The sequence below is a fragment of the Meriones unguiculatus genome, chromosome 3 (assembly GCF_030254825.1).
Source record: "Meriones unguiculatus strain TT.TT164.6M chromosome 3, Bangor_MerUng_6.1, whole genome shotgun sequence".
In the NCBI taxonomy this organism is placed as follows: Eukaryota; Metazoa; Chordata; class Mammalia; order Rodentia; family Muridae; genus Meriones; species Meriones unguiculatus.
The window spans coordinates 188,926,236-188,950,845 of record NC_083351.1 but is presented as its reverse complement, the minus strand read 5'-3'; the positions used below and the strand labels follow the sequence as shown (position 1 = coordinate 188,950,845).

At 37.8% G+C, this 24,610-nt stretch overlaps 1 protein-coding gene across 2 annotated transcripts in view; it reads left to right on the top strand.

Annotated features, from left to right (window-relative positions):
* The window catches only part of Megf9 (multiple EGF like domains 9), a 124,038-nt gene that overhangs the window by 93,296 nt on the left and 6,132 nt on the right, over positions 1–24,610 (top strand). The window contains exons 3-5 of one of the 2 annotated variants that reach the window (XM_060381228.1): positions 3,067–3,206; positions 18,696–18,839; positions 23,897–24,166. In XM_060381228.1, coding sequence (XP_060237211.1) covers positions 3,067–3,206; positions 18,696–18,839; positions 23,897–24,166 — 554 coding nt within the window. The remainder of the gene's footprint in view (positions 1–3,066; positions 3,207–18,695; positions 18,840–23,896; positions 24,167–24,610) is intronic. The other variant, XM_060381229.1, reaches the window with a different exon arrangement.

Genomic DNA, 24,610 nt, shown 5'->3' with positions numbered 1-24,610 from the left:
AGACAAATGGGATATGCATTGAATGTATGACAGGAGTCTACTGCAGAAAGCATCTGAAAGACTCTACCTAGCAGTGCTCCAAAGTAGATACTAAGACTCATAACCAAACCTTTGGCAGAGTGCAGGGAATCATATGAAAGAAGGGGAGTTTGATGTGGAAAGGATAGGAGCTCTACAAGGACCAAACATATCTGGGCACAGGGTCTTTTCTGAGATGGACACTCAACCAAAGACCATGAGAGGATAAAATCTAGAACCTCTGCTCGGATGTGACCCGTGATAGCTCAGTAATCAATTGGTTTCCCATAGTAAGGGGAACAAGGACTATTTCTAACAGGAACTCAATGACTGGCTCTTTGACCTCCCCACCTCCCAAGGGAGGAGCAGTACTGTTAGGCCTCAGAGGAGGACTTTGCAGCCAGTCCTGAAAATACCTGACAAAAGGGAGTCATATGAAAGGAGAGGAGGTCCTCCCCTATCAGTGGACTTAGAAAAGGGCAGGGAGAAGATGAGGGAGGGAGGGTGGGATTGGGGAGGGAATGAGGGATACAGCTGGGATACAGAATTAACAAAATGTAACTAATGAGAAAAATAAAATTAAAAAAAATAAAAAAATATATGAAGAAAAAAAAGAGGAACAAAGACTATTTCAGGAAAGTTTCCAGTAGAAATAACTGTACCAAGAGTTACTTAAGGAAAATTTAACAGAAATAGATGACACAGTGGATATAAGTGGATGATTGTAAGAACATGGGGTAGAGAAAAGGAATTGAAAGTGTTTGAGAGGGATCACCATAGGGAAGCTGTCAAAGTTATACTGTATTCATCCATTCTAAAATACTGTGCTCTGTGCTGTATTGCAGTCTCTTTGATGTGGCACTGGATAGAATATACCAGGCAGTGGTTTTATCCAGATATGCCTAGAATAGGGTATTGGATCCCCTAATACTGGGATTATGAGTGGTTGTGAGCCACAGTGCAGGTGCTGGGAATTGAACTTGGGTCTTCTACAAGAGCAATAAACACTGAGCCAACTCTCCAACCCATTACTTTATATACTTCTGGTCCAATTAGCTATGGTCTTCCTAAAATCTATGTCATCGTTTCTCCAAGAGCCACTGAAGCCGTTCAAACCCCTTCCTTCTCCTTGCCATAGGAGTACCACAAAATCCAACTGGGTCACCAAAGCTCATAATAGTCAGCTATTGGAAGAAACCTAAATTCCATCAAGAAAATTGAGTAAGAGATGGTACATTTGAATAATGCTATGACGCGTTGCTATAAAACAGTTGTTTGGGGGCTGGGACTGTATTTCAATGATAGAATGCTTGCCTGGAATATATTATGCCTAGGGTTTAAATCCTCAGAACTGAAAAGCAAGCCTGTATACTGATATGGACCTTCTCTACTAGATGTCATGTCAGTGACAACTGCCGCACATTTTCCTCTTGTCCCTTCAGTTCATTGTTTGCCCTATTCCTCCTGTGTATGGAGGCTGTCTTAAAAGGATCAAAGCAATGTATTGATCTACTGTGTATGGTGGAAGGCTGTTCTGTATAGGTCATGGCAATGAATGTTCTTGTCCTTTGATTTCTGATTAATTCAATGGGAGTTCCTAATTAAAAAAAAAAAAAAAAGCTGGGTATGGGTTTAATCCCAGCATTTAGGAGGCTCTCTGTGTGTTTCAGACTGGCCTGGTTTACATAGTGAATTCTAGGACAAGACTACATAGAACAATGGTTTTCAATGTTCCCATTGTTGTGACCCTTTAATACAGTTCCTCATGTTGTGTTAACCCCACCAATAGTTTTTTTGCTGCTTTATAACTATAATTTTGCTACTATTATGAACTGTAGTATAAATATCTGATATGCAAGGTAATTTGATATTTGACCCCCAAGAAAGGGTTATTCAACCCCTAAAGGGGTTTCAGCTCACAGCTTGAGAATGACTGATATATAGAGACCCTATCTCAAAACAAAACAAAAATTTAAAAAATTAAAATAAAGTAACACAGAAATTTTATATTTTAATGATTGGGGAGAATTGTTATAATGGCCATCTAAAAAAAGAATAGAAATATAAGTTGATGGGATAGTAAATAAAAATTTTGTCTTTTTTTACTTTTTGGGTGGCAAGCACCCTAAATTTTTTTAATGGAATTTAATGTAGGAACTGAACAAATGGTTTGGTACTTAAGAGTACTTGCTGCTTTTACAGAGGACTAGAGATCAGTTCTTAGTACCCATGTCTGGCAATTCACAATTGCCTGTAACTTTAGCTCCAGAGCATCCAGTATATCCTCTCTGGCTTCTGTCAGTACCCACAAACATGTGCATATATACAGACACGTAGACAGACACATAAGTAAAAATAAAATAATAAGAATTTAGTGTGAAATGCACTAGACATCTCCATTCTAGTCATACCTACTTAACTGTGAATTCCGCCTTACCAGAACTATGATTTAAATACATTGTAGGCTCAGAATAGAGAATTATACCAAGTACCTAGTCTAGAAATGGGTATGAACTGGTTCATCTAGCAAGATCTTAATCTTCATATTTGTGAGCCAGGAGCTAGGTGAAGGCTGATTCTTTTCTTCAAATTGTAATTGTAACAGATATCTGTAGAGCTGTGGGATAATCCTGGGATGAAATACAGCAGTGATATATGTTCTATGCCCCAGTGTTCAGTAAAGAAAGATTTTATACTGGGAACTTCTATTTTCCCTGGATCCTTTGTCATGTATTATAAACTCTCCAAGCACAGAGGATGGAATTATCACAAAGTATTACTATCAATACTATTAGCTGAATTATATTCATAAAGTTCTCTAGTTTAAGTGGTCAAGACGAGGGAATTAGGAACTTGAAGCCAACCTGGTTTACAAATGAGACTAGGACTCCAGAAGAAAAAAAAAAGCAAACAAAAATCCCTTTTATGTTTCTTGAAAGTAGAATCTAGTAGAAACTGTTGCCTGTGTTAATATAATCTTTGCAGCATTAAACAAAACAGTTTTCAAAATCACTTACTTTTGTTCGTTGTCTTTGCATTTATTTACAGTTCTGGGAATTGCCAATGCAGAATAGGTGTCACCGGCTCCATGTGTGACCAATGCCAAGACGGACATTATGGCTTTAGTAAGACAGGATGCTTGCCCTGTCAGTGCAACAACCGGTCTGTTAGTTGTGATGTTCTTACAGGTACGTAGTTTACTTAATAGTATCATAAAATTACCCTTTATTTATTTGATCTTGAAATGTTTGTATATTGATTCTTTTCAAATAGTTTATTATAAGGCCTAGTTATTTTAAGTAGATATAATAAGGCATATGGCAAGTCAAACTTTTATAATAACTTAAAATATTTCATGAATTTCAAGAATCATTTTGATTGTAGAGACACAGAAGTACAGAGAACAACAGAAAGTGAACTGTCAGACTGGGCAGAAAAATGATAGAATTCTTCCAAGCAAGCCATGATCACTTGGAAAATCCTGTGTGAAAGAACTGAGGCATCTTATGACTTTAGGAAGAGTCAGACAAATCCAGAATTACAGCATGCAATTCACTGTGGTCTTACTTACACAAGTATGATCAAGGGTAGTAGGAAGATTGGCCAGTCCTCACAATTTGCATCAACAGGTAGAGAATTATGTGGTTTTAAAGTCAAAGGTGACTCTCATTAACCCTAGAATGTAGCTAGTTTATCTGAATATAACATGAAAGATGCAAAGCACATTCCTGGTGCCAATGTATAGGTTCTAGTCATAAAGCTCCATTTACCACATCACTTTTTTTTTTAAATCTGCATTGTGCAGAAAAGCTATCTAAGAAAAGGGTGTAAGGTTACTTAGGCACAGTCATGAAATTTATGGCTCAAGATGTCTGCGATTAAATCAGTCTGTATCCATACACCACATGCTTTCTTTCCAGGAGATGTTTGATAATTCAGAAAACAGACTAAGGAGTAAGGGTTGGCCCAGGAAAAAGCATTTGTACTTGAGGTAGAGTTTTGACAGCTTTTGGAACCTTCATGATAGCTGGAAACTAGAGGGGCCCTACACTTAAGGCTATTTTTCCCAAACTTCACTGTGCAGGAAATAGATGCCTGGGCCAGAAAAATTTTAATGCTGAGGAGACAAAATCCTTTTAAGGAGAAGCAGGCTTGTTGTGACATACAACTGTCTCTTTTTTTTTCAAATTTTATTTTATGTTTATTTTTAATGTATATATTCATTTTACACCCTGATCATAGACCCCTCCCTTCTCTTCTCCTGGTCACTTCCTCCCACCCTCTTCCCCCATATACTTTTATCTTCTTCTCACAAAAGGGGAACCCTCCCTACCAATCCACCCTAGCACATAAGTCTCATTAGGACTGAGCCAACCTCATTCACTGAGACTAGCTCTTCTTAATACATTGCCAGACTCTAAAAATGCATAAAGTGGATCTGAATGTTTGAACTCCCAGTGTCAAGTGCTGAATCTCTCAAAGTTTTTCAGAGCTGAGGAGATAAATGTCTGTCAGATAGTTAATCCAAAAGGTCATGCCAAAAAATAGTGAAGAACTAGAGTTGAATTGACAGATATGAATATTGAGTGTATCTGCAACCCACTTTGATGCCTGATTGAATCGATGCCATCATTTTCTCATAGTTACCTATTAGAGGAACATAGGACTCTCGTTGTTTCTTTTATATATCAGGTGTGACATACAATAAATAACAGAGACTACAAAAATGGAAAAATGTGGTCAGTAATAAAAATATAAACAATGGAAACAGGACTATGTGATATTGTTATTAGAGTTAGCATTGAAACTTCAAAATAAATAAAACTAGTATATTAAGGAATTAGAGGAAAAGGCAGGCAAAATGAGTAAGAAGAGATAAAATTTCACTAGAGAATTGACACTGTGCACAGGTGTAAATACACAGAGATGTGGGGAGAGGGTGACAGGAGAGGAGAGATCTTGAGGACTGGGAAGATAGCTCAGTTAGTAAAGTACTTGTTATGCAAGCATGAGGACCTGAGTTTTAACCCCACATAAAAATGCTGATCGTAGTTTTGTATGTATTGGTGCCCTTCATGTATGTCTGTCCACTACAGGGATGCATTGTCTGTGGTGGCCAGAAGAGGGCATCTGATCCCCTGTAATTAGAGTTACAAACAGTTGTGAGCCATTGCCATGTAGGTACTAGAAACGGAATGTGAATCCTCTGGAAGAGCAGCCAGTATTCTTAAACACCATGCCATCTATCTCTCCAGCCCCAGTGGCATGCACTTGTAATCCCAGTGTTGGGGAAACAGGATCCCTGGGATTAGCTGATCATCCAGTCTACCCTAATAAGTAAACTTTAGGTCACTGAGAAACTCCTTTTGAAGTGGACAGCATTCCTGAGGATGACACTTGAGATTACAAATACATATGTAATTACATGGATATGAAGCTGCAAATCCATACACACTCATTAACAGAAACAACCTAGAACCAAAAATACAATAAAAAACTGTCCAAACTGAAGCATTTTGATAAAATTTAGTGGCAGAAAAGGCAGGGAGATGAGTAGGACACAGCCATGGTTTAATGTAATGTAAGGGAGGCCCAGGAAGTTATAGCCAAGAATTTTCTAAATGATTAATTAAATCAACCTACATATCAGAAAGCCAAGCAAACGCCAAACAACAGAGTAACAACAGAGTAAACTACACCTAAGGAAACCTAGTCAAATTGTCACAAATTAAACACATGTACCTCTGATCTTCAAATTCCCTAAATGTAAGATTAGAGGAACTTCCTGGAAAGTTTTTTTAATTTATTCATTATACTTCCTAATTGTAGACCTTTCCCTCTTCTCATCCTGGGCCCATCCTCCCTCCCTCTTTTCCCTCCCTCCCTCTTTTCCCCAATCCTCCTCCCCTTATAAAGGGGAGCCCTTCTCTACTAATTGACCCCAGCCTATCAAGTATCATCAGGACTGGCTGTATTCTCTATGGCCTGGCAAGGCTGCCCTTGCCAGGGGGAAGTGATCAAGGAGAAGGCAACAGAGCTTATTTAGAGACAGCCCCGACTCCCCTTACTAAGGAACCCACATGGAGACTTACTACATATCTGAGCAGGGACCCTAGGTCCTCTCCATGTATGGTTCTTGGTTGGTGCATCAGTCTTTGCAAGACCCTCTGGGTCCAGATTTGTTGGCTTTCTTGGTCTTCTGTGGAGCTCCTGCCCCCTCTGAGTCCCTCTGTCCCCCAACTCTTCTACAAAACTCTCTGCTCTGCCCAAGGTTCGGCTGTGAGTCTCAGGTGTGAGATCAGCATCTGCTTTGATCTACTGGTGGGGGAAGTTTTTAGGGAACATCTATGGTAGGTTCCCTCTCTTCATCCACTTCTGTTGTCCATTCAGTTTGTACTTCTAAATGAGATTTAAGCATCCTTTCTAGAGTGCTCCTTGTTACTTAGCTTCTTTAGGTCTGTGGATTATAGTATGGTTATCCTGTATTATATGGTTAATATCAACTTATAAGTTATTACTTATAAGTTATTCCATGCTTGACTTTCTGGGTCTGTGTTGTCTCATTCATGGATCTTTTCCAGAGCCATCATTTGCCTGCGAATTTCAAGATGCCCTTGTTTTTAGTAGCTGAATAATAATGTTCCATTGTGTAGATTTATCATAGTTTCTTTATCCGTTCTTCAGTTGAGGGACATCTGGGTTTTTCCAGTTTCTGGCTATTATGAATAAAGCTGCTATGAAGATAATTGAGCAAGTGTACTTGTTGTATGGTGCAGCAGCTTTTGGGTATATGCCCAGGAGTGGTATAGCTGGGTCTTGAGGGTAGAACTATTTCCATTTTTCTGAGAAAGCGCCAGATTGATTTCCAAAGTGGTGGTACAAGGTTTCCATGAGATGTTGAGAAGAATATATATTCTTTTGTGTTTGGCTGAAATGTTCTGTAGATAACTGTTAGGTCCATTTGATTCATGACATCTATTATTTTGATTATTCCTCTGTTTAGTTTTTGCCTTAATGATCTGTTCTTTGGTGACAGGGGTGTGTTGAAGTCTCCCAATGTTAATGTATGGGGTTCAATGTATGATTTAAACTTTAGTTATGTTTCTTTTACAAATGTGGTTGCCCTTGTATTTGGTACATAGATTTTCAGAATTGAGACATCATATTGTTATATTTTTCCTGTGATGAGTATAAAGTGTCCTTGTCCTTCCCCATATCTTTTGATTAATTTTTGTTGAAATTAATATTAGATACCAGAATGGCTACCCCAGGTTGCCTTTTGTGTACTTTTTTTTTTTGAAAACCTTTTTCCAGCCCTTTGCTCTGAGGTCTATCTTTATTACTGAGGTGTGTTTCTTGTATGTAGCAGATGATGGTTTTAAATCCTTTCTGTTAGCCTGTGTCTTTTATTGGGGAGTTGACACCATTGATGTTGAGGGATATTAATGACCAGTGGTTGTTAATTCCTCTTATTTTGATGTTGGTGGTGAGAGAGAGGTTGGGGGAGAAGGAGAGGGAGAGATCAATCTTTGTTTTGGTTTTATTGATGTGGGGTTATTTCCTATATTTTCCTGGGTATAATTAGCCTCCTTGGGTTGGAGTTTTCCTTCTAGTATCTTCTGTAGAGCTGGATTTGTGGTTAGGCACTGTTTACATTTGTTTTTGTCATGGAATATCTTGTTTTCTCCCTCTATAAGGAATATAAGTTTTACTGGTTATAGTAGTCTGGGTTGACGTCTGTGCTCTCTTAGTGTCTGCATGACATCTGTACAGTCAGTCCCTTCTAGCTTTCATAGTCTCTGTTGTGAAGTCAGATGTAATTCTGATATATCTGCCATTATGTGACTTGGCTTTTTTTCCTTGTAGCTTTTAGTATTCTCTCATTGTTCTGTACATTTAGTGTTTTGATTATTATATGTTGGGAGGATTTTCCTTTCTGGTCCAATCTATTTGGTGTTCTATAAGCTTTTTATATGTTTTATAGGCATGTCTTTCTCTTTTTTTCAAATATTTTTTATTTATTATTATTATTATTAATTACGCTTTATTCATTTTGTATCCCCCCATAAGCCCCTCCCTCCTCCCCTCCCAATCCCACCCTTTCTCCGCTTTCTGCATGCATGCCCCTCCCCAAGTCCACTGATAGGGGAGGTCTTCCTCTCCTTCTTTCTGATCTTAGACTATCAGTTCTCATCAGAAGTGGCTGCATTGTCATTTTCTGTGGCCTGGTAAGGCTGCTCCCCCCTCAGGGGGAGGTGATCAAAGAGCAGGCCAATCAGATTATGTCAGAGGCAGTCCCTCTTCCCATTACTATGTAATCCACTTGGACACTGAACTGCCATGGGCTACATCTGTGCATGTACATCTCCACAAATAGTCCTTGGTTGGAGTATGAGTAGGAAGTTCCCTGTGTTCAAATTTTCTAGGAACTGCTACAGAGGGCCTCTGAAAGCCAGAAGAAGAAAACAGAGCGCTCTGTAGCAGGTTCCTAGGTTGTTTCCTGTTTTCTTCTTCTTCTGATGTCCATCCTCTTTGCCTTTCAGGATGGGGATTGGTCATTTTAGTTAGGGTCCTCTCTTTTGCTTAGTCTGTTTAGATGTACTGATTTTAGTGGGTTTATCCTATGTTATATGTTTATATGAGTGAGTATATGCCGTGTGTGTCTTTTTGCTTCTGGGACAACTCACTCAGGATGATCCTTTCCAGGTCCCACCATTTACCTGCAAATTTCATAATTTCCTTATTTTTCATTGCTGAGTAATACTCCATTGTATAGATGTACCACAATTTCTGCATCCATTCTTCAGTTGAGGGGCATCTGGGTTGTTTCCAGCTTCTGGCTATTACAAATAAAGCTGCTACAAACATGGTTGAGCAGATGTCCTTTTTGTGTATTTGAGCCTCTTTTGGATATATGCCTAGGAGTGGTATGGCTGGATCTTGAGGAAGCGCTATTCCTAGTTGTCTGAGAAAGCGCCAGATTGATTTCCAGAGTGGTTGTACAAGTTTACATTCCCACCAGCAGTGGAGGAGGGTTCTCCTTTCTCCACAACCTCTCCAGCATGTGTTGTCACTTGAGTTTTTCATCTTGGCCATTCTGATGGGTGTAAGGTGAAATCTCAAGGTTGTTTTGATTTGCATTTCCCTAATGGCTAATGAGGTTGAGCATTTCTTTAAATGCTTCTCTGCCATTCGATATTCCTCTACAGTGAGTTCTCTGTTTAGCTCTGTTCCCCCCTTTTTAAGTGGATTACTTGGTTTGCTGCTTTTCAGTTTCTTTAGTTCTTTATATATACTGGATATGAGTCCTCTGTCAGATAAAGGGTTGGTGAAGATTCTTTCCCAATCTGTAGGCAGTCGCTTTGTTTTGATGACAGTGTCCTTTGCTTTACAGAAGCTTTTCAGTTTCATGAGGTCCCATTTATTGATTGTTGCTCTTAGAGCCTGTGCTGTTGGTGTTCTGTTCAGGAAGTTTTCTCCTGTACCAATGAGTTCTAGGGTATTTCCCACTTTTTTTTCTAGCCGATTTAATGTGTCTGGTTTTATGTTGAGGTCTTTGATCCACTTGGACTTCAGTTTTGTGCCGGATGATAAGTATGGATCTATTTTCATTTTTCTACATGTAGACATCCAGTTGGACCAGCACCATTTGTTGAAGATGCTATCTTTTTTCCATTGTATGGTTTTGGCATCTTTGTCAAATATTAGGTGTCCATAAGTGTGTGGGTCTATTTCTGGGTCTTCTTTTTGGTTGGCATGTCTTTCTTTATGTTGGGGAAGTTTTCGTCTATGATTTTGCTGAAAATGTTTTCTGGTCCTTGAAGCTAGGAGTCTTCTCCTTTTTCTATTACTATTATTCTTAGGTTTGGTCTTTTTATAGTGTCCCAGATTTTTTAGATGTTTTGTGTCAGGAACTTTTTAGATTTTAACATTTTCTTTGATGTATCAGTTTCTTAAATTGTATCTTCTACACCTGAGATTATTTCTTCCATCTCTTATATTCGGTTGGTAATGTTATTGTCTATAGTTCCTGTTCTTTTCCCTAGGCTTTCCAACTCCAGGATTGCCTCAGATTGTGTTTTCTTTATTGCTTCTCTTTCCATTTTTAGGTCTTCAACAATTTTATTTCTTTCCTTTTTCTCCCATTTGGTTGTAATTTTCTGTATTTCTTTTCTTTTTTTCTTGTTTTTTTTTTCATACAGGATTACAGGCATATGCCACCATGCCCGCTTTTCTGTATTTCTTTAAGGGGTTTATTCAGTTGCTTCACCTGTTTTATTGTATTTTCCTGTATTTTCTTGAGAGAGTTATTTTCTTCTTTCTAGGCCTCTATCATTTTTATAACCTCAAATTTAAGATCACTTTCTTGAGTTTCAGGTGTGGTAGTATCTCCAGGGCTTGCTGTGGTAGGATAGTTGGTTTCTGGTGGTGTCATATGACCCTGGTTTTTGTTGTTTGTGTTCTTATGCTGGCCTCTACCATTTGGTTATCCCTGATGTTAGCAAAACTGGTGGAGTCTGATGGTAGTTGGCCTCTAAGGATTGTAGGATTAGATGGTGGTCCCAGATGGTCCTCTGGCTTTCCTGGGTGGTAGCAGATCTTCAGGGATACAGGGAGAACTGTTAGTCTCTGATGGCTGTCAGTCTCTGGGATTGCAGGTGTGGTTGCGGACTAGGATATGGGTCATGCTAGATGCTGTGGTCTCTGATGGGTGTTGGTCATAAAGGCTGCTGTTCCCCATTGGTTGCTGATCTCCAAGAATGCAGGTGGAGATTTGGCCTAGGAAATGGAGTGGGCCAGAAGATGGTGTTTGGAGCATGCTGCTATTCCCTAGTGATTACTGTTCTTGGGAAATGGGAGGTGGGAAGGGGAGAGGAGGGTTAGGCCAGATAGCCTGAGGCAGACCCACCTGCAGCCCTCTACAGGTGGACTCTAGCAGCCAGGAAGCCGGGGGGGGGGGGGTCCTTACCTCTTGTTCTCTGGTATTTGCTGGTCCTAGGAAATAGAGTAGGCACAGAAAATGGTGCTTAGAGGTGTTAGTACTTTGGCAGCCTGCTTCTGGGTTGCCTAGCAACCTATGATGTCATCATGTGTCACTGGCAAGGTAGCATTGCTCCTTAAAAGGACCAAACTGCCACTTTCTCTCTCTCTTGGCTCTTGCCCTCTTCCCTTTCTCTGTTGGGGTGCCCCCTTTCTTCCCCCTATCATGTCTCACTCTCTCCTTCTCTCTGTCTCTTCATCTCCATCTAATAAACCTCTTTCATATAAAATCTGCTGTGCACATCATTGTCATTTTAATGCACCAATGTTAAGATTGTGCAACAGAGTTACACAGCGAGTTCAACAAATCACACCACATGACTGGTTCCACACTGGTTCCACGTGGGAGATTTATTAAGGGAAGGGGTAATGGGCCACAGAGACCATCCCTGGGCAGGTCAGGAATGAGAGAGAGAGGGGGGGGGGGAGAAGGGGCTTTGGGTTCTCTTATAAGGTGACCCAGAGAATGTGTAGGTGTTTTCAGGTGGTCCATAGGTGGCCTCACAGATGCCCGACATCTGGTTCATCAGGTCCCTTAGGGCTGGCAGTAGAGATGCTTGTTTACAGATCCCAACAATAGTGCTGCTGTTTCCCCCTGGTTACCAGTCCTGGTAACTGGGGAGAGAAGGTCTAAGTTAACCTGTCCACCTTTCCTCACACAGCCATGTGGCTGGCTATCCTTCTAGGTCCACGATCATATCAGTCTTTCTCCATGTCTTTTGGCAAAAGGCCTCTGGAAAGTTGTTTTTTTTTTTTTTAACACCAACAGGAAAAAAAATCAGAACATATGATTTTGATAAGTACAAGAGTTTTTATGAGAACATAGCATCAGAATAAATCTAAACTGAATGGATCCCCGGAAGAATCTGTTCTGGAGGGTTATTCTTTATGTTAATTTTCTACTCTCCAGAGAGTATGTGTAGAGAAATCTGTTTGGAATATATTGTGTTATGTTCTTTCCAGTATCATTTGGCTATACCTACTTATCTAATGTTCTTTCTCTTTACTATTACATGTGTGAACTCAGCTTTTTTTCTCCCCTGTCCCAAGTTTATCATACATGTTATTTACCCTGCCAAGAATGGCCTTTCCTACTCACCTCTATCTACACTAAAGAACCCTTTGCCTTATTAAGTCATAGTCTTCTTTTAGGTCCTCAACAAAATGTGACTTCATTAGCATTTCCCATTGCTTCTCACCAAATGCAAAATCTTTTGCTATACGTTGTCACATGCACTTGCAATTTTTCAGAGCACTTGTCACAATTGATGTTTATATGTTTACTTGTGACCATTACTCTCCTGTGCACACTCACTACACAGTAAGTTCTATCGTGGCAGGAAGAGCATCAGCATCATCCCTATTGTTTATATAATTTTAGCACAGATAATGGCACATAGTGAGCACTCACTGAATCTTTGTTGGGTAAATGAGCAAACTAATGGTAAAACATGAAAAAGGAGTGAAGCTCAACATTGGATAACAAGAAGAATGTTTCATTGTGCTGAATCATAGGTTATTCCCTGGGTCTTTTACAGCACATGATTCTTCTTTATAGCAGAAAGCTGCTGTCACATTGACCTACACATACTCTAGAGAGAAAGCAAAATAAATCCTTTGAATTAATCTGGATTCTAAAAGAAATAAAATGGTTTACCATATGAAAAGTATAATGAGGTGGAATCCAATGTGAAGGAGTGAGTGAATGACTTAAACAGCCAGTTAATGTATAATTTTTATCACAGATGAGTTTTCAAGAGTTCTGTGATGCAGTTGCCCTCTGGTGGCCGCTTTGTAGTTTACACAGTTATTCTCATTATTTCTGGGATTTCTGTTTTAGATTTTAGTTTCAAAGTCTTTTTGTAGTAAAATATATTGGGGAAAACATCATAAGAAAAATTAGACAATGGATATAAAAAGGGTCTTAAAATAATTGACCCAGAAATTCTTTTTCAAGAACCTTCAGAGAAAATAATTCTAAATTTATAAAAAGCTTTATGTTAAAAAAAAAAAAAAAAACGCTCACCAGAATGGTAGTTATTATCCTAAAAAAATAGACACCCCAATTTATAACAATTGGCAATTAATACTGTTAATATATGGTTAGAACCCCAGAAATTAAATGTTGGCCATTTCATGGGCAAATTATTTAATGTGTTGCTGTATCTGTAAACTTGGGATAACAGTAGTCCCCTAGTAATTTGCTGTAAAACTAAGGACATTTCTGCTTCTCTACAGAGCCATGATCAGAATAATCAGTCTGGAAATGATATCTATTAGAATGTTTTCCATACAGTGTTTTCATGAATGACATATAGCTAGACACGGGTATAAAATGAAAAGTATTATATAATTCGACTGTGTCAGTGGCAAAATCCAAATCTGTATAAGTAAAGGAAAGATTTCACAGAGGGTGTCCCAAATGTTAATGATTGTTCAAAGCATTTATCTTGTCCTTTTACTTGTTTTCCAGATTTTCTTTATTGAGTGCATTTTAAATGAAAGCGTAAGAGGGTCAATTATTTTTTTAACTGCAAACTTTGTTTTTAAATAGCAGACTTCGTTTTAAGAATTCATGGCCCCTTGGTGTCTTGGTAGTCTCCCATGCAAGTGAGACTCCTGCAGCCTGACTCACTGACTGCCTTGACTGCTCAGTAACCATGTTGCTTCAAAATGCCACACTTTCCTGGCTTCCTGTGTGGATACATTTTCTTGTTCTTCACTGTGTTCCATCATCCTCAGTCAGCTCTATACTGCTGCCTCAGAGCTTGGAGCTTAGCACATTTGTCCCCTCCATTTGTACTTTCTGAGGGATCATACGCAGGCCCCAGATTCCATTTAAATGACATTGATATATGTGCTTATTGTCAGGCTTACATTTCTCCGTAGATCTCCATGCTCAAACATCCAACAGGCTACTTCATTTGAATGTTTTTATTGACATTAAAATCCCAATATCCAAAATGCCCATTTCCTACTAATAGCTGTTTGTTCTTCATTTAGGGTGTTCTTCAGTTTAGTAACTACTACTTATTTCTTTTCTCAGTTCCTAAACCTTGAAGTCATATGTGATTTCCCTCCCTTTCTTGCCACAAATATATAGTCAACTAGCAAGTTCTGTCATCTTCAGATATGCCTTGATCCAATCACTGATTTTGCATCCTTAACCAGGCATTACTACCTATTTGAAGTAGTTGGCCTTTCCTTCCTGATCTTTCTGCTTCCTGTCTGTTGCCTTCTCCCTAGGTTCCTATTCATACTATAGTCCAGGTTCCATGTAAGAACTTTTACAATTATAAAACATAATTATGACATTCTCTGTGATGAAGCCCTGAAGTAGCCTACCATTACTCCTAGAGTAGAATTAAGACTTCTTTCTGTGACCTGAAACAACAATAATTAAAAACTAAAATTTAAATAGATTTTGTTTTAAAACCATATCCACAATTGTCTGAGATATTTTAAGCAAACTTTTTTTTAAAGCAAACTTTTATTGTTGTAGAGTTGATAGCTACAGAGGTATCAGGAATAATATTTAGAAGGAAAGCAGTTTCAAAGTGTTTTTATCACCATATGAGTACATCGTATTTTGTTACACATACAAAAAGTGCCTTATTACTTTCACTAATATCTGTAAACATTACATGATTTAACCTGGCATGTTAGCACCTGCTTATAATCCCAAAATTTGGAGATGGAGCCAAGAGTATCAGGTATTCAAAGCCAAATTTAGGTAAATAGTAAATTTGAGGCCAGTTTGAGCTATATTCATAAGTAAATATATCTTATATGATTTTAAAAGATGATATTTACATGAAAATTTAGTTAAAATCAAAGTTAAGTATCCAGATAACATGAAAATATCTCTTCCAGTAAGTCATGGAATTTAGGGGATTTTATGTAATCCTTTAGGAGTTGAGAGCACACAATATTAGTACCATTTTCATTGTTTTGGCTTGCAAATCTTGCTCCAGTTTTTGTCATATCATTTTATCTCATAGTCCCATCCTTTCTGCCACATCCATTTTTGTAAATATTACATGAGTAAGAGAAATACATCAAGTAAGACTTCATGAATGTTAATATCAGCTGATTTTAGTTTGTTGTAAATTTTACCCACTTATGTAGCAGTAGTTCTAAGTCTGATTTATATTACACCGTCTCAGTCTGTTTGTAGATGCGGTGCTGCTTAATCTCTCTCAAAGATCCTTTATCATGGAGTGCCAAAGGAGTGCTGTCCCAAAACGCATGACTCTGTCTCTTTCTCACTTTTTTTCTGACTTTTCACTTTGCAATGTGAAAAACTTGTGGAGAAAAGTGTAACAAAAGTTCATTGTCCTAATTTGTTCTCTATTGCTGTGATGAACATCATGATCAAAAGCAACTTGGAGAAGAAATGCTTTATTTCATTTTTCACATCTCACTGAGGGACGTTAGAGCAGGAATTCAAGGTAGAAAATCTGGGGGCAGGAACTAAAGCAGAGGCTGTGGAGGAACACTGCTTACTGGTTTGCTCCTCGTGGCTTACTCAGCCTGCTTTCTTTTGTTATTGTTGGCTGTTAGGGTTTTTTGTTGTTGTTGTTGTTTATTTGTTTTGTTGGTTTTGTTTTTGCTCTTGCATATTTTTTCTTTTCTTTTATAATTAATTTATTCTCACGTGTTACATCTTGATGACAGTTTTCACTCTCTTCTCCTTTCAGTCCCTTCCCCCCACATTCTCTGTCCTCATCCACTCCTCTACTACCCTTCAGCCTGCTTTCTTATACAACTCAAGATTACTTTCCTAGGGTTGGTACCTCCACAGTGCTCTGGGCCCTCTCACATCACTCATTACAAGAAAATGCCATATAAACTTGAGAAAGGCAATTTATAGAAGAAAATGTTTTAACTGACCTTATGGTTTCAGAGAGTTTGAGTCCATCATGATTTGGGGCAATATAACAGCAAACAGCAAGCTTGTTGTCTAGAGCAGCATCTGAGAGTTTACATCTCAGTCCAGTCCTCAAGCAGCAGGCAGAGACGGTACACTAGGAATAGCTGGAGTCTTTTAAAAGCTGAAAGCCCACCACCTAGTGACACACCTCCTCCACAAGGCCAGGCCTTTTACTCCTTTCCAAGCAGTTTTATGAACTGGAGACCAAGTATTCAAACATCAGGACCTATGGAGTCCATTTTCATTCAAACCTCCACTGGAGGCTTTTTCTCAACTGGGGTTTCTGTCTTCCAGATGATTCTAGCTTATATCAATTGACAAAAAACTAACCAGCATGCCCATATAGCCACATCTAAAATTAATAAATACTAATATTTTGCCAGCATTTTGCTTAATATTTATCCATATATGTATAGATACTGTATTAGTTGGGGTTTTCTAGACAAAAAGAACTGATGAAATGAATATGTATGAATGAATATATATATGTGCATTAGGATCACTTTTATGTATATATTATATATAATACATAATAAAATCCCAATATATATGTATATGTATACACACACACATATATGTATATATGAGATTTTTTAGAGTGGCTTACACACTGTAGTCTAGTCAGTCCAACAGTGGCTATCAACCAATGGAAAGTCCAAGCATGTAGTAGTTGCTCAGTCCATAGACTGGATGTGTCAGCTGGTCTTCACTGTACACACTGTACACAAGAATCCTGAAGAAGTAGGCTCTAATACCAGTGAAGAAATAGACCTACCAGCTAAAGTGAGTGCAAGAAAGCAAAGAGCAAAAAGTTCTTTATTTCGTGTCCTTTATATAGTTTGCCACCAGAATATATAGTTCAGATTAAAGGTGGTTCTTCCACTTCAAATGATTTAATTAAGAAAATCTATCACAAGTGTACCCAGACACTTAAGTTTTAGTTAATTCCAGTTGTTCTTAAGTTGACAAACAAGAATAGCCATCACAACACATATTTGGAATGAAAAATTATAGATGAAATTGAACCTTTGTTTTCTCCTTAATCATATTTTCTTTCCTTTGTTCACAGAGACAATAAATTTTCTTAAGCTGCCTCTGTCCGTATTTAAAGTTTTTACTATGTATGTGTTTATTTTTTGGCTTGATGTATTATGTAGTTTTCTATTTGCTTAGTGTTGCTTTTTGATACTTCATTTTTAAATTTTAATTTATTTATTATGATTTATTCACTTAGTATCTCCACTGCAGCCTCCTCCCTCATCTCCTCCCAGTTCCACCCACCCTCTCTCTTCTCCCCCTATGCCCTTTCCCTAGTCCACTGGTATGGGAGGACCTCCTCCTCTTCTATCCGACACTAGCTTATCAGGTATCATCAAGACTGGCTGCATCATCTTCCTCTGTGGCCTGGCAAGACTGCACCCTCCAGGGGGAGGTGATCAAAGAGTCAGCCACTGAGTTTATGTCAGAGACAGTCCCTGTACCCCTTACAAGGGAACCAACTTGGACACTGAGCAACCTATGGGCTTCCTTTAAACAGGGGGTCTAGGTCCTCTCCATGGGTGGTCCTTAGTTGAAGTTGATACTTCATTTTAATTTTACGTGTATGAGTGTTTTATCTGAGTGTGTATGTGTGTGTGTGTGTGTGTGTGTGTGTGTGCATCATATGCATGCAGTGCCTCTGGAGGCCAGAAGAGGGTGCCAGATCATCTGGTTCTAGAGTTAAAGATGATTGTGAACAGCCATTGTAAGTGATGGGAATCGAACTGGGGTCCTCTGGAAGAACATCCAGTATTCTTAACATCCAAGCTATATCTCCAACCCCAAGTATGGCTTTCTGAAATTGTACATTACATGTGCCATTCCTCAGTTTGCTTTTCAACCAATGCTTTCTTTAAGATGCATGTTTATATACATAAGTAGTTCAGTATTTGACTATAAAATCTAAACTATGAAAGTGCCACAATTTATTTATTCTTCTATTAATATGTATTATTTTTTCTTTGCACAACTTAGTCTGTTTTTAATAAGTAGCCAATCAACCAATAAAAGCATATTGTGACTATAATCAGATACCCAGCTTTTTTCTCTTAGGAGACATTGAATTCATATACATAGCTAGTACAGAAATAAATCAGGAGGGGCTGGAAAAATGGCACAGCTGTTAAAAGCATTTTCTCTTCTTGCAGAGGCCCCAGGTTGAGTTCCCAGCATCTGTATTGGGTAGCTCACAACCACTTGTTCATAGAATTCCAATTCTTTCTTCTGTTCTCCAAGGGCAGTTTCACATACATGTTGCACAGAAATAAATGTAGGCATATACACATACACATAAGTAATAAATATTTTTAAAATAAATTTATTTATTTTATTGTTTTATGTGTATCAGTGTTTTGTCCTCATGTATGCATGTGTGCCTGGCCCCCAGAGTTCAGAAGAGGGTATAGAATCCCCTTGGACTGCTGTAAAAGACAGTTGGAAGCTGGTCACATAGGTGCTGGGAATCAAACCCAGCTATCTTAACAACGGAGCCATGTCTCCATTTTAAATTGTTCTTCTCCTCCTCTTTTTCTTTTTAAAGAAATAAAAAAGAATAGAAACCAAATAGTACTCTTGCTGCTTTTTCTGTATATTCTTATGGGTTTCCTGTTGCAGGCAGGATTTCTGAAAGTTCCTTAACTTTGAAACAATAATTTGATTATTTTAGGTGCTTGTTTAAACTGCCAGGAAAATAGCAAAGGGGATCACTGTGAAGAATGCAAAGAAGGATTTTATCAGAGTCCCGATGCTACTAAAGAATGTCGTCGCTGCCCTTGTTCAGCAGTGACTTCTACAGGCAATTGCACCATAGGTAAGGCCTTTCTCTAGGTATTAATTCCTTCCGTGAAATACACTACATTGATGAATTAATTTCTGGATAACGTAGGTGAAAGGAAGTTACAAAATTCACAACAGTTTTCCCTTCTATGAATTTATAATCAATTCTAATAAATATATAAAATAAATCCTATGTCTTAGCAGCTAACAGTATACATGTATCTGGATTATTTCATGTAGCATATTTTCAAAGTTCATCTGTATTGTAACATGTATCAGTAATGTATATTTTTGTTGTAGATTTGTATAGGTGCCACATTTTACTTACTCTTTCCTGAATTGGTGGAAATGTAAAAGTTATCTACTACAAGTATTACAACTATGTACAATTCTGTTCATGTTTTTGTGCATATAAATGTTGCCAGTACACCCTCAAGTCAGGGTTGTTGTTTTCCCCACTACTGAAGACTGATCCCAGCAACTCATTTGTTTGTACTAGCCAAGCACTCTGCCCCTGAGCTGCATCCTTCCCCCACTCCCAGTGTTTGTATGTGAAAGTATTTTAATTTCTTCATGGTATATAACTAGAGGTGGAATTGCTATGTCATATATCAGCTCTGTTTAGCTCTGTGAGGAAGTATCAGATTGTTTCCCAAAATTAGAACACCATTTTATGTTATCATTTTGTGAGGGTGGTATACATGTATTGTGTATGAGTTTGTGTGGGCACAGGCATGCTGTATAGGAAAAGCACGGATGTACATCATGTGTTTTCAGTATCCCTCCAACCAATTTTTTTAAGATATATTTTTTTTATTTGTGTGTGTGTGTGTGCGTGTGTGTGTGCGTAAAATATTATGTCCATGTGAGTGCAGTACCTGTGGAGGCCAGAAAAGGGCATCCAATCCTCTGAGTCCCCAAAGCTGGAGACCATTGTGAGCTGTCCAACATGAATGCTGGGAACTGAACTCTGTAAGAACCATTTCTGCTTTTAACCACTGAGCCTTTTCTCCAGTCTCAATCTTTGTATTGTCTTGTTTTATTTTTGAGACAAGATTTCTCAGTAAACCTGAAACTCACTAATTTGGGTAAGCTGGCTAACTACTCCAGGGATATACCTGCATCTACCTTTCCAAAAAAGATATGTGTAACACCATGCCATTGTGTTCCACATGGTTTCTGAGGATCAAAACTCAGGTCCTCATGCTTGAACAGCAAGTACTTTACTGATCAAGCTATGTTACAGTCCCCTGCATTATTATTTTTGCCAAGAGTATATGAAGATTCTAAATTGTCTAAAGACTCAACAACACTTATTATCTACCTTTATTTTTTTTTCTACTGATATTCATCCTAACAGATGTGAAATGATATTCCATTGTGGTTTTAATTTGTCTGTCTCTGATGGCTAATTATATATTCAATGACTAGTTTTGTATTTCTTTGGAGAAAATACCTATTTGAGTTTTTTGTTCATCTTAAAACTGTAGTATTTATTTTTATCATTGTATTGATATAGTTATATGTACAAATCACTTATCAGATGTATGATTTGTAAAAAAATTAGTGTAGTCCTCTATAAGAAAGTTCTTGCCTAGTAGGTAGGATATCGTAGGTTTGATCTCTAGCATTGTAAAATATTTAAGTAAAAAGGGTTTTTTAAAACAATAATTTGTATGTATTTTCTCTTATCCCATGACCCAGTTTTTTTTTTACTTACTTCATGTCCTTTTTAAAACTAATTTTTTTTTTGTTTGCTTGCTTGTTTAATTTCAGAGGCATTCAGTTTAATTTTCCTGAATTGTTTATGTTGGCTTAGGATTTCTCATGAGAATGTAGTCAAAATGTTAGGACTGTAGTCAGAAGTCTGAAGGCTTAATTGGGACTGTAGAATCTGCTTTCAATATGACTAAGTTATATGGCTTGCTAGGGACAAAAGATTCTGTTTGCCACTATGTGGACTTCCTTAGTAAGACACTTAATATCCTTACAGCATAGCAGCTGGCTTCCTCTACAAGTGAATGACCTAAAACAGGGCAAGATGGAAGCCACAATGTGTTCTATCATCTAATATCTAAAGCCGAGATGTTTGCAGTACTCCATTAACTTACTCATGTCTATTCTATCAAGTATAAACATGTGAATACCAAGATGTCAGTTGTTATTCCGAGTAATAGGAACTGGTGTGTTCCTCTTTTTATAGGAAGCTCTGAAAAAAATTTTTGATCTATTTCACAAATAGTAATTAAGCACTTAGTACATGCTTGTTATTATGATAGACAAGGAATGCAAAAGTCTAAAAACTAAAATATGGGTTTTGTTCCAAAGGAGTATTCAGTGTCATAGAGAGGAAAACACACAGTTATGGATATGGTGCATTGTCCCTGGTACTAAATTTTTTCCCTTATTTTTCCTAAAAAGGATGATATTTTCATATAGCATATATTGTTAATTATCACTGTGTGATAATCACTTTATATATTATAATATAATTTTAAGTATATAATTATAAATTAAGTATAAAATTATAATATATAATTTTAAATATATTATATAAAAAGAATATATTAATGTTATATATTAATACATTATATATTAAATATTTAGAATAAGTTAGGACTATCATCATGAGTCAGGAATATGAAAATTATGTATTATCTAAATTTACATCTGTAATAACAGAATTCCAAAACATACGTATTGACATTCTGTTAGTGACAATTTAACATTTAAGACATTTATAGGATTTGTAAATCAGAACGTTGGCTGTTTAAGTTCTTAGCTTATCTTGAGTAATTTTTAAACACAGAGATTTACTGAGGATCCCACTTTAAAACTGTTCAGTTGAGTGACCGACTAGATTCTCTTTCATTGATGAATTTAAAATGTAGAATTTCTCTATGAAAAGAAAATTGCTGTGAAAACTAATATGCTTGAAATCTCTTATTCTTATATGCCTTTTCTATACACTGTATGATGCACAAGAGCAGAGATGATATCTATATTTTTAATCATTTGCTCTCTAGTCCCAGAGTATTAATTATTAATGCCAATAGTACATGTTGGGTGAGTAGAAAGGGAGATAACCATAACTCAGGGGCAAGAGTAATTAGGTATATAAAACTGGAGTCAGGAGCACTTTGGAGAGACTTATATTTTCTACTGGTAAATACAGAAAAAGTCTTTATGGGACAGGTTACATTTAAATGAAAAGTAAATACTGGGACAGTTAGAAATATATCCATGTAGAGGTGATAAATAACAGCCAGACACTGAATTAGGACACGAGCAATCCAATTAGGCATGCATGTGCCTGAAGGGGTAGAATGTACTAAGCCAGTTCATTTTGATACTTTCAGAGATCACTGTGTCTAATGCTCAAACAACATACCCATAAGATCAATGTAGTGAGTCAGTCTATACATGAGTTCACTAAGAGGCTGTGTTAGTTAGGGTTTCTACTGCTGTGCTAAACCACCACTACCAAAAGCAATTTGTGGGAAAGGGATATATTTCATTTTAAACTTTCAGGTAATATCTCAGAGCAAAGTCAGGGCAAGAACCGAAGCAGAAGTCATAGAAGAGTGTTGCTTACTGGCTTGCTCCTGGTGTCTTTCTCAGCCTGCTTTTTCATAGCATCCAAAACCAACAGGTGTATCACAATCCACAGTGAGCTAAGCCCTCCCACATCAATCATCAATAAAGAAAATGTCCCACAGTCTTGCCCATTGACCCATCTAGTAGGGACATTTTCTCAATTGAAGTTCCGTTTTCCCAAATGACTCTAGTATGTGGCAACTTGACATAAAAATAGCCAGCACAGCACCATTTGTTGAAGATGCTATCTTTTTTCCATTGTATGGTTTTGGCATCTTTGTCAAAGATCAGGTGTCCATAAGTGTGTGGGTTTATTTCTGGGTCCTCTGTTAGATCTAAGCAAGTAGATGGATGTTGGCACCATTCACTAAAATATGGGGAACATGTTAAAGAGAATCATCTGTGTTAAACTTGAAATGTTTATAGACCCAGGTATACAGGCAATTTGTGCATCATATGCAGTTTGTAATTTAAGATAGAGAAATGGACTGGATATACACATTTTCCAAGTTGACTTATACAAGTGAATGAACTCACCCATGGAGCATGCATAGAGTGAAAAGTGAAAAAAACCAAGCATAGCAGTCTTTGAGTAATGGTTTGGGGTGTAGCTCAGTGGCAGAGAAAGTGCTTACTACAGAAAACAAAAAGAAGCCTAGGAGTATTAACATTTAGGGAGGGAAGGGATGGAAAAAGTTTTGCTTAAACTATATTTTGTATAGTATCTCATTCCTCAAAGGAAAGGAAAGAAGGAAAGGAAAGGAAAGGAAAGGAAAGGAAAGGAAAGGAAAGGAAAGGAAAGGAAAAGAAAAGAAAAGAAAAAGGAAAGGAAAGGAGAAAGGAAAGGAAAAAAGGAAAGGAAAGGAGAAAGGAAAGGAAAAAAGGAAAGGAAAGGAAAGGAAAGGAAAGGAAAGGAAAGGAAAGGAAAGGAAAGGAAAGGAAAGGAAAGGAAAGGAAAGGAAAGGAAAGGAAAGGAAAGGAAAGGAAAGGAACAAGAAGGGAGAGGAAGGAAGGAAGGAAGGAAGGAAGGAAGGAAGGAAGGAAGGAAGGAAGGAAGGAAGGAAAAAACTCATATGTAAGGACCCATGAGATGGCTCAGTGGATAAAAATACATGGTAGATGGAAAGATCCCAGCAAGTTGTCCACTGACATATGTATATTGTTACCTATGTGGATAAGTGCACACACACACACACACACACACACACACACATACACACACATATTTACAATATATCACAGTTGTTGATACTTCTGGTGAAACCATGTCTTTTACCCTCTACCTCAGTAGACTCCCTGGACAGGCCCAACATTCCTTCAATATACTTGAAAGTTAATAAACTAGACTATTGATTCTGTATATCTCTTGAGGAAGATACCAGGGAGGATTTGTAAAAATCCTCCAGGGAGGGCAAATAGTTTTCTATTTTTCAATGTAGCTCTAGGCATTACTAAATTATTTTGATGTTCTTTCTAATTCTATTACTCTATTAGAATCTGGTGAATTGGAGCCTACATGTGTCCAGTGTAAAGATGGTTACACAGGCCAGAACTGCAATCAATGTGACAATGGCTATTACAATTCTGACAGCATCTGCACACCATGTGAATGCCATGGCCATGTGGACCCAACTAATACTCCAAAGATTTGCAAGCCTGAGAGTGGTGAGTGCATCAACTGCCTTCATAACACCACTGGGTTCTGGTGCGAGAACTGCCTAGAAGGCTATGTTCGAGACCTTCAGAGAAACTGCATCAAGCAAGGTAAAACTCCAACTAAGATTACATGTATATTGTCTAAGGCTAGCATTGAATGTTTCAAGACAGCTGCCATTAGCTTTGTAAACATTCCAGTCCTTCCAGAGGAGTTTCTGGAAATAAATTTTGATAGGTGTTTGCCTAAAGGATTTTTTCCCTTCCTGATTGTCTCCTGATACTCCAACGTCAATTCCAGAAATGTGAACACCAAGACAAACTGTTGTGACAGTGAGACCAAGTGTTATGTTTCCCTTCTTCTGTCTGTCTGTTATAATTGAAAGTACAATCATTTCTTTTTCTTTGCTTCTTGACACATCATTTCAGTGATCATCAAAGACCTATTCAGGGATGGACCTATAGTCAAGTCTACTTAGAAGTTCCATCTGGGAAACTGGAGTTCTTTCTAGCCTCTTCACACTGATTTAACATGGATCTGTGTGTGGTAGATGA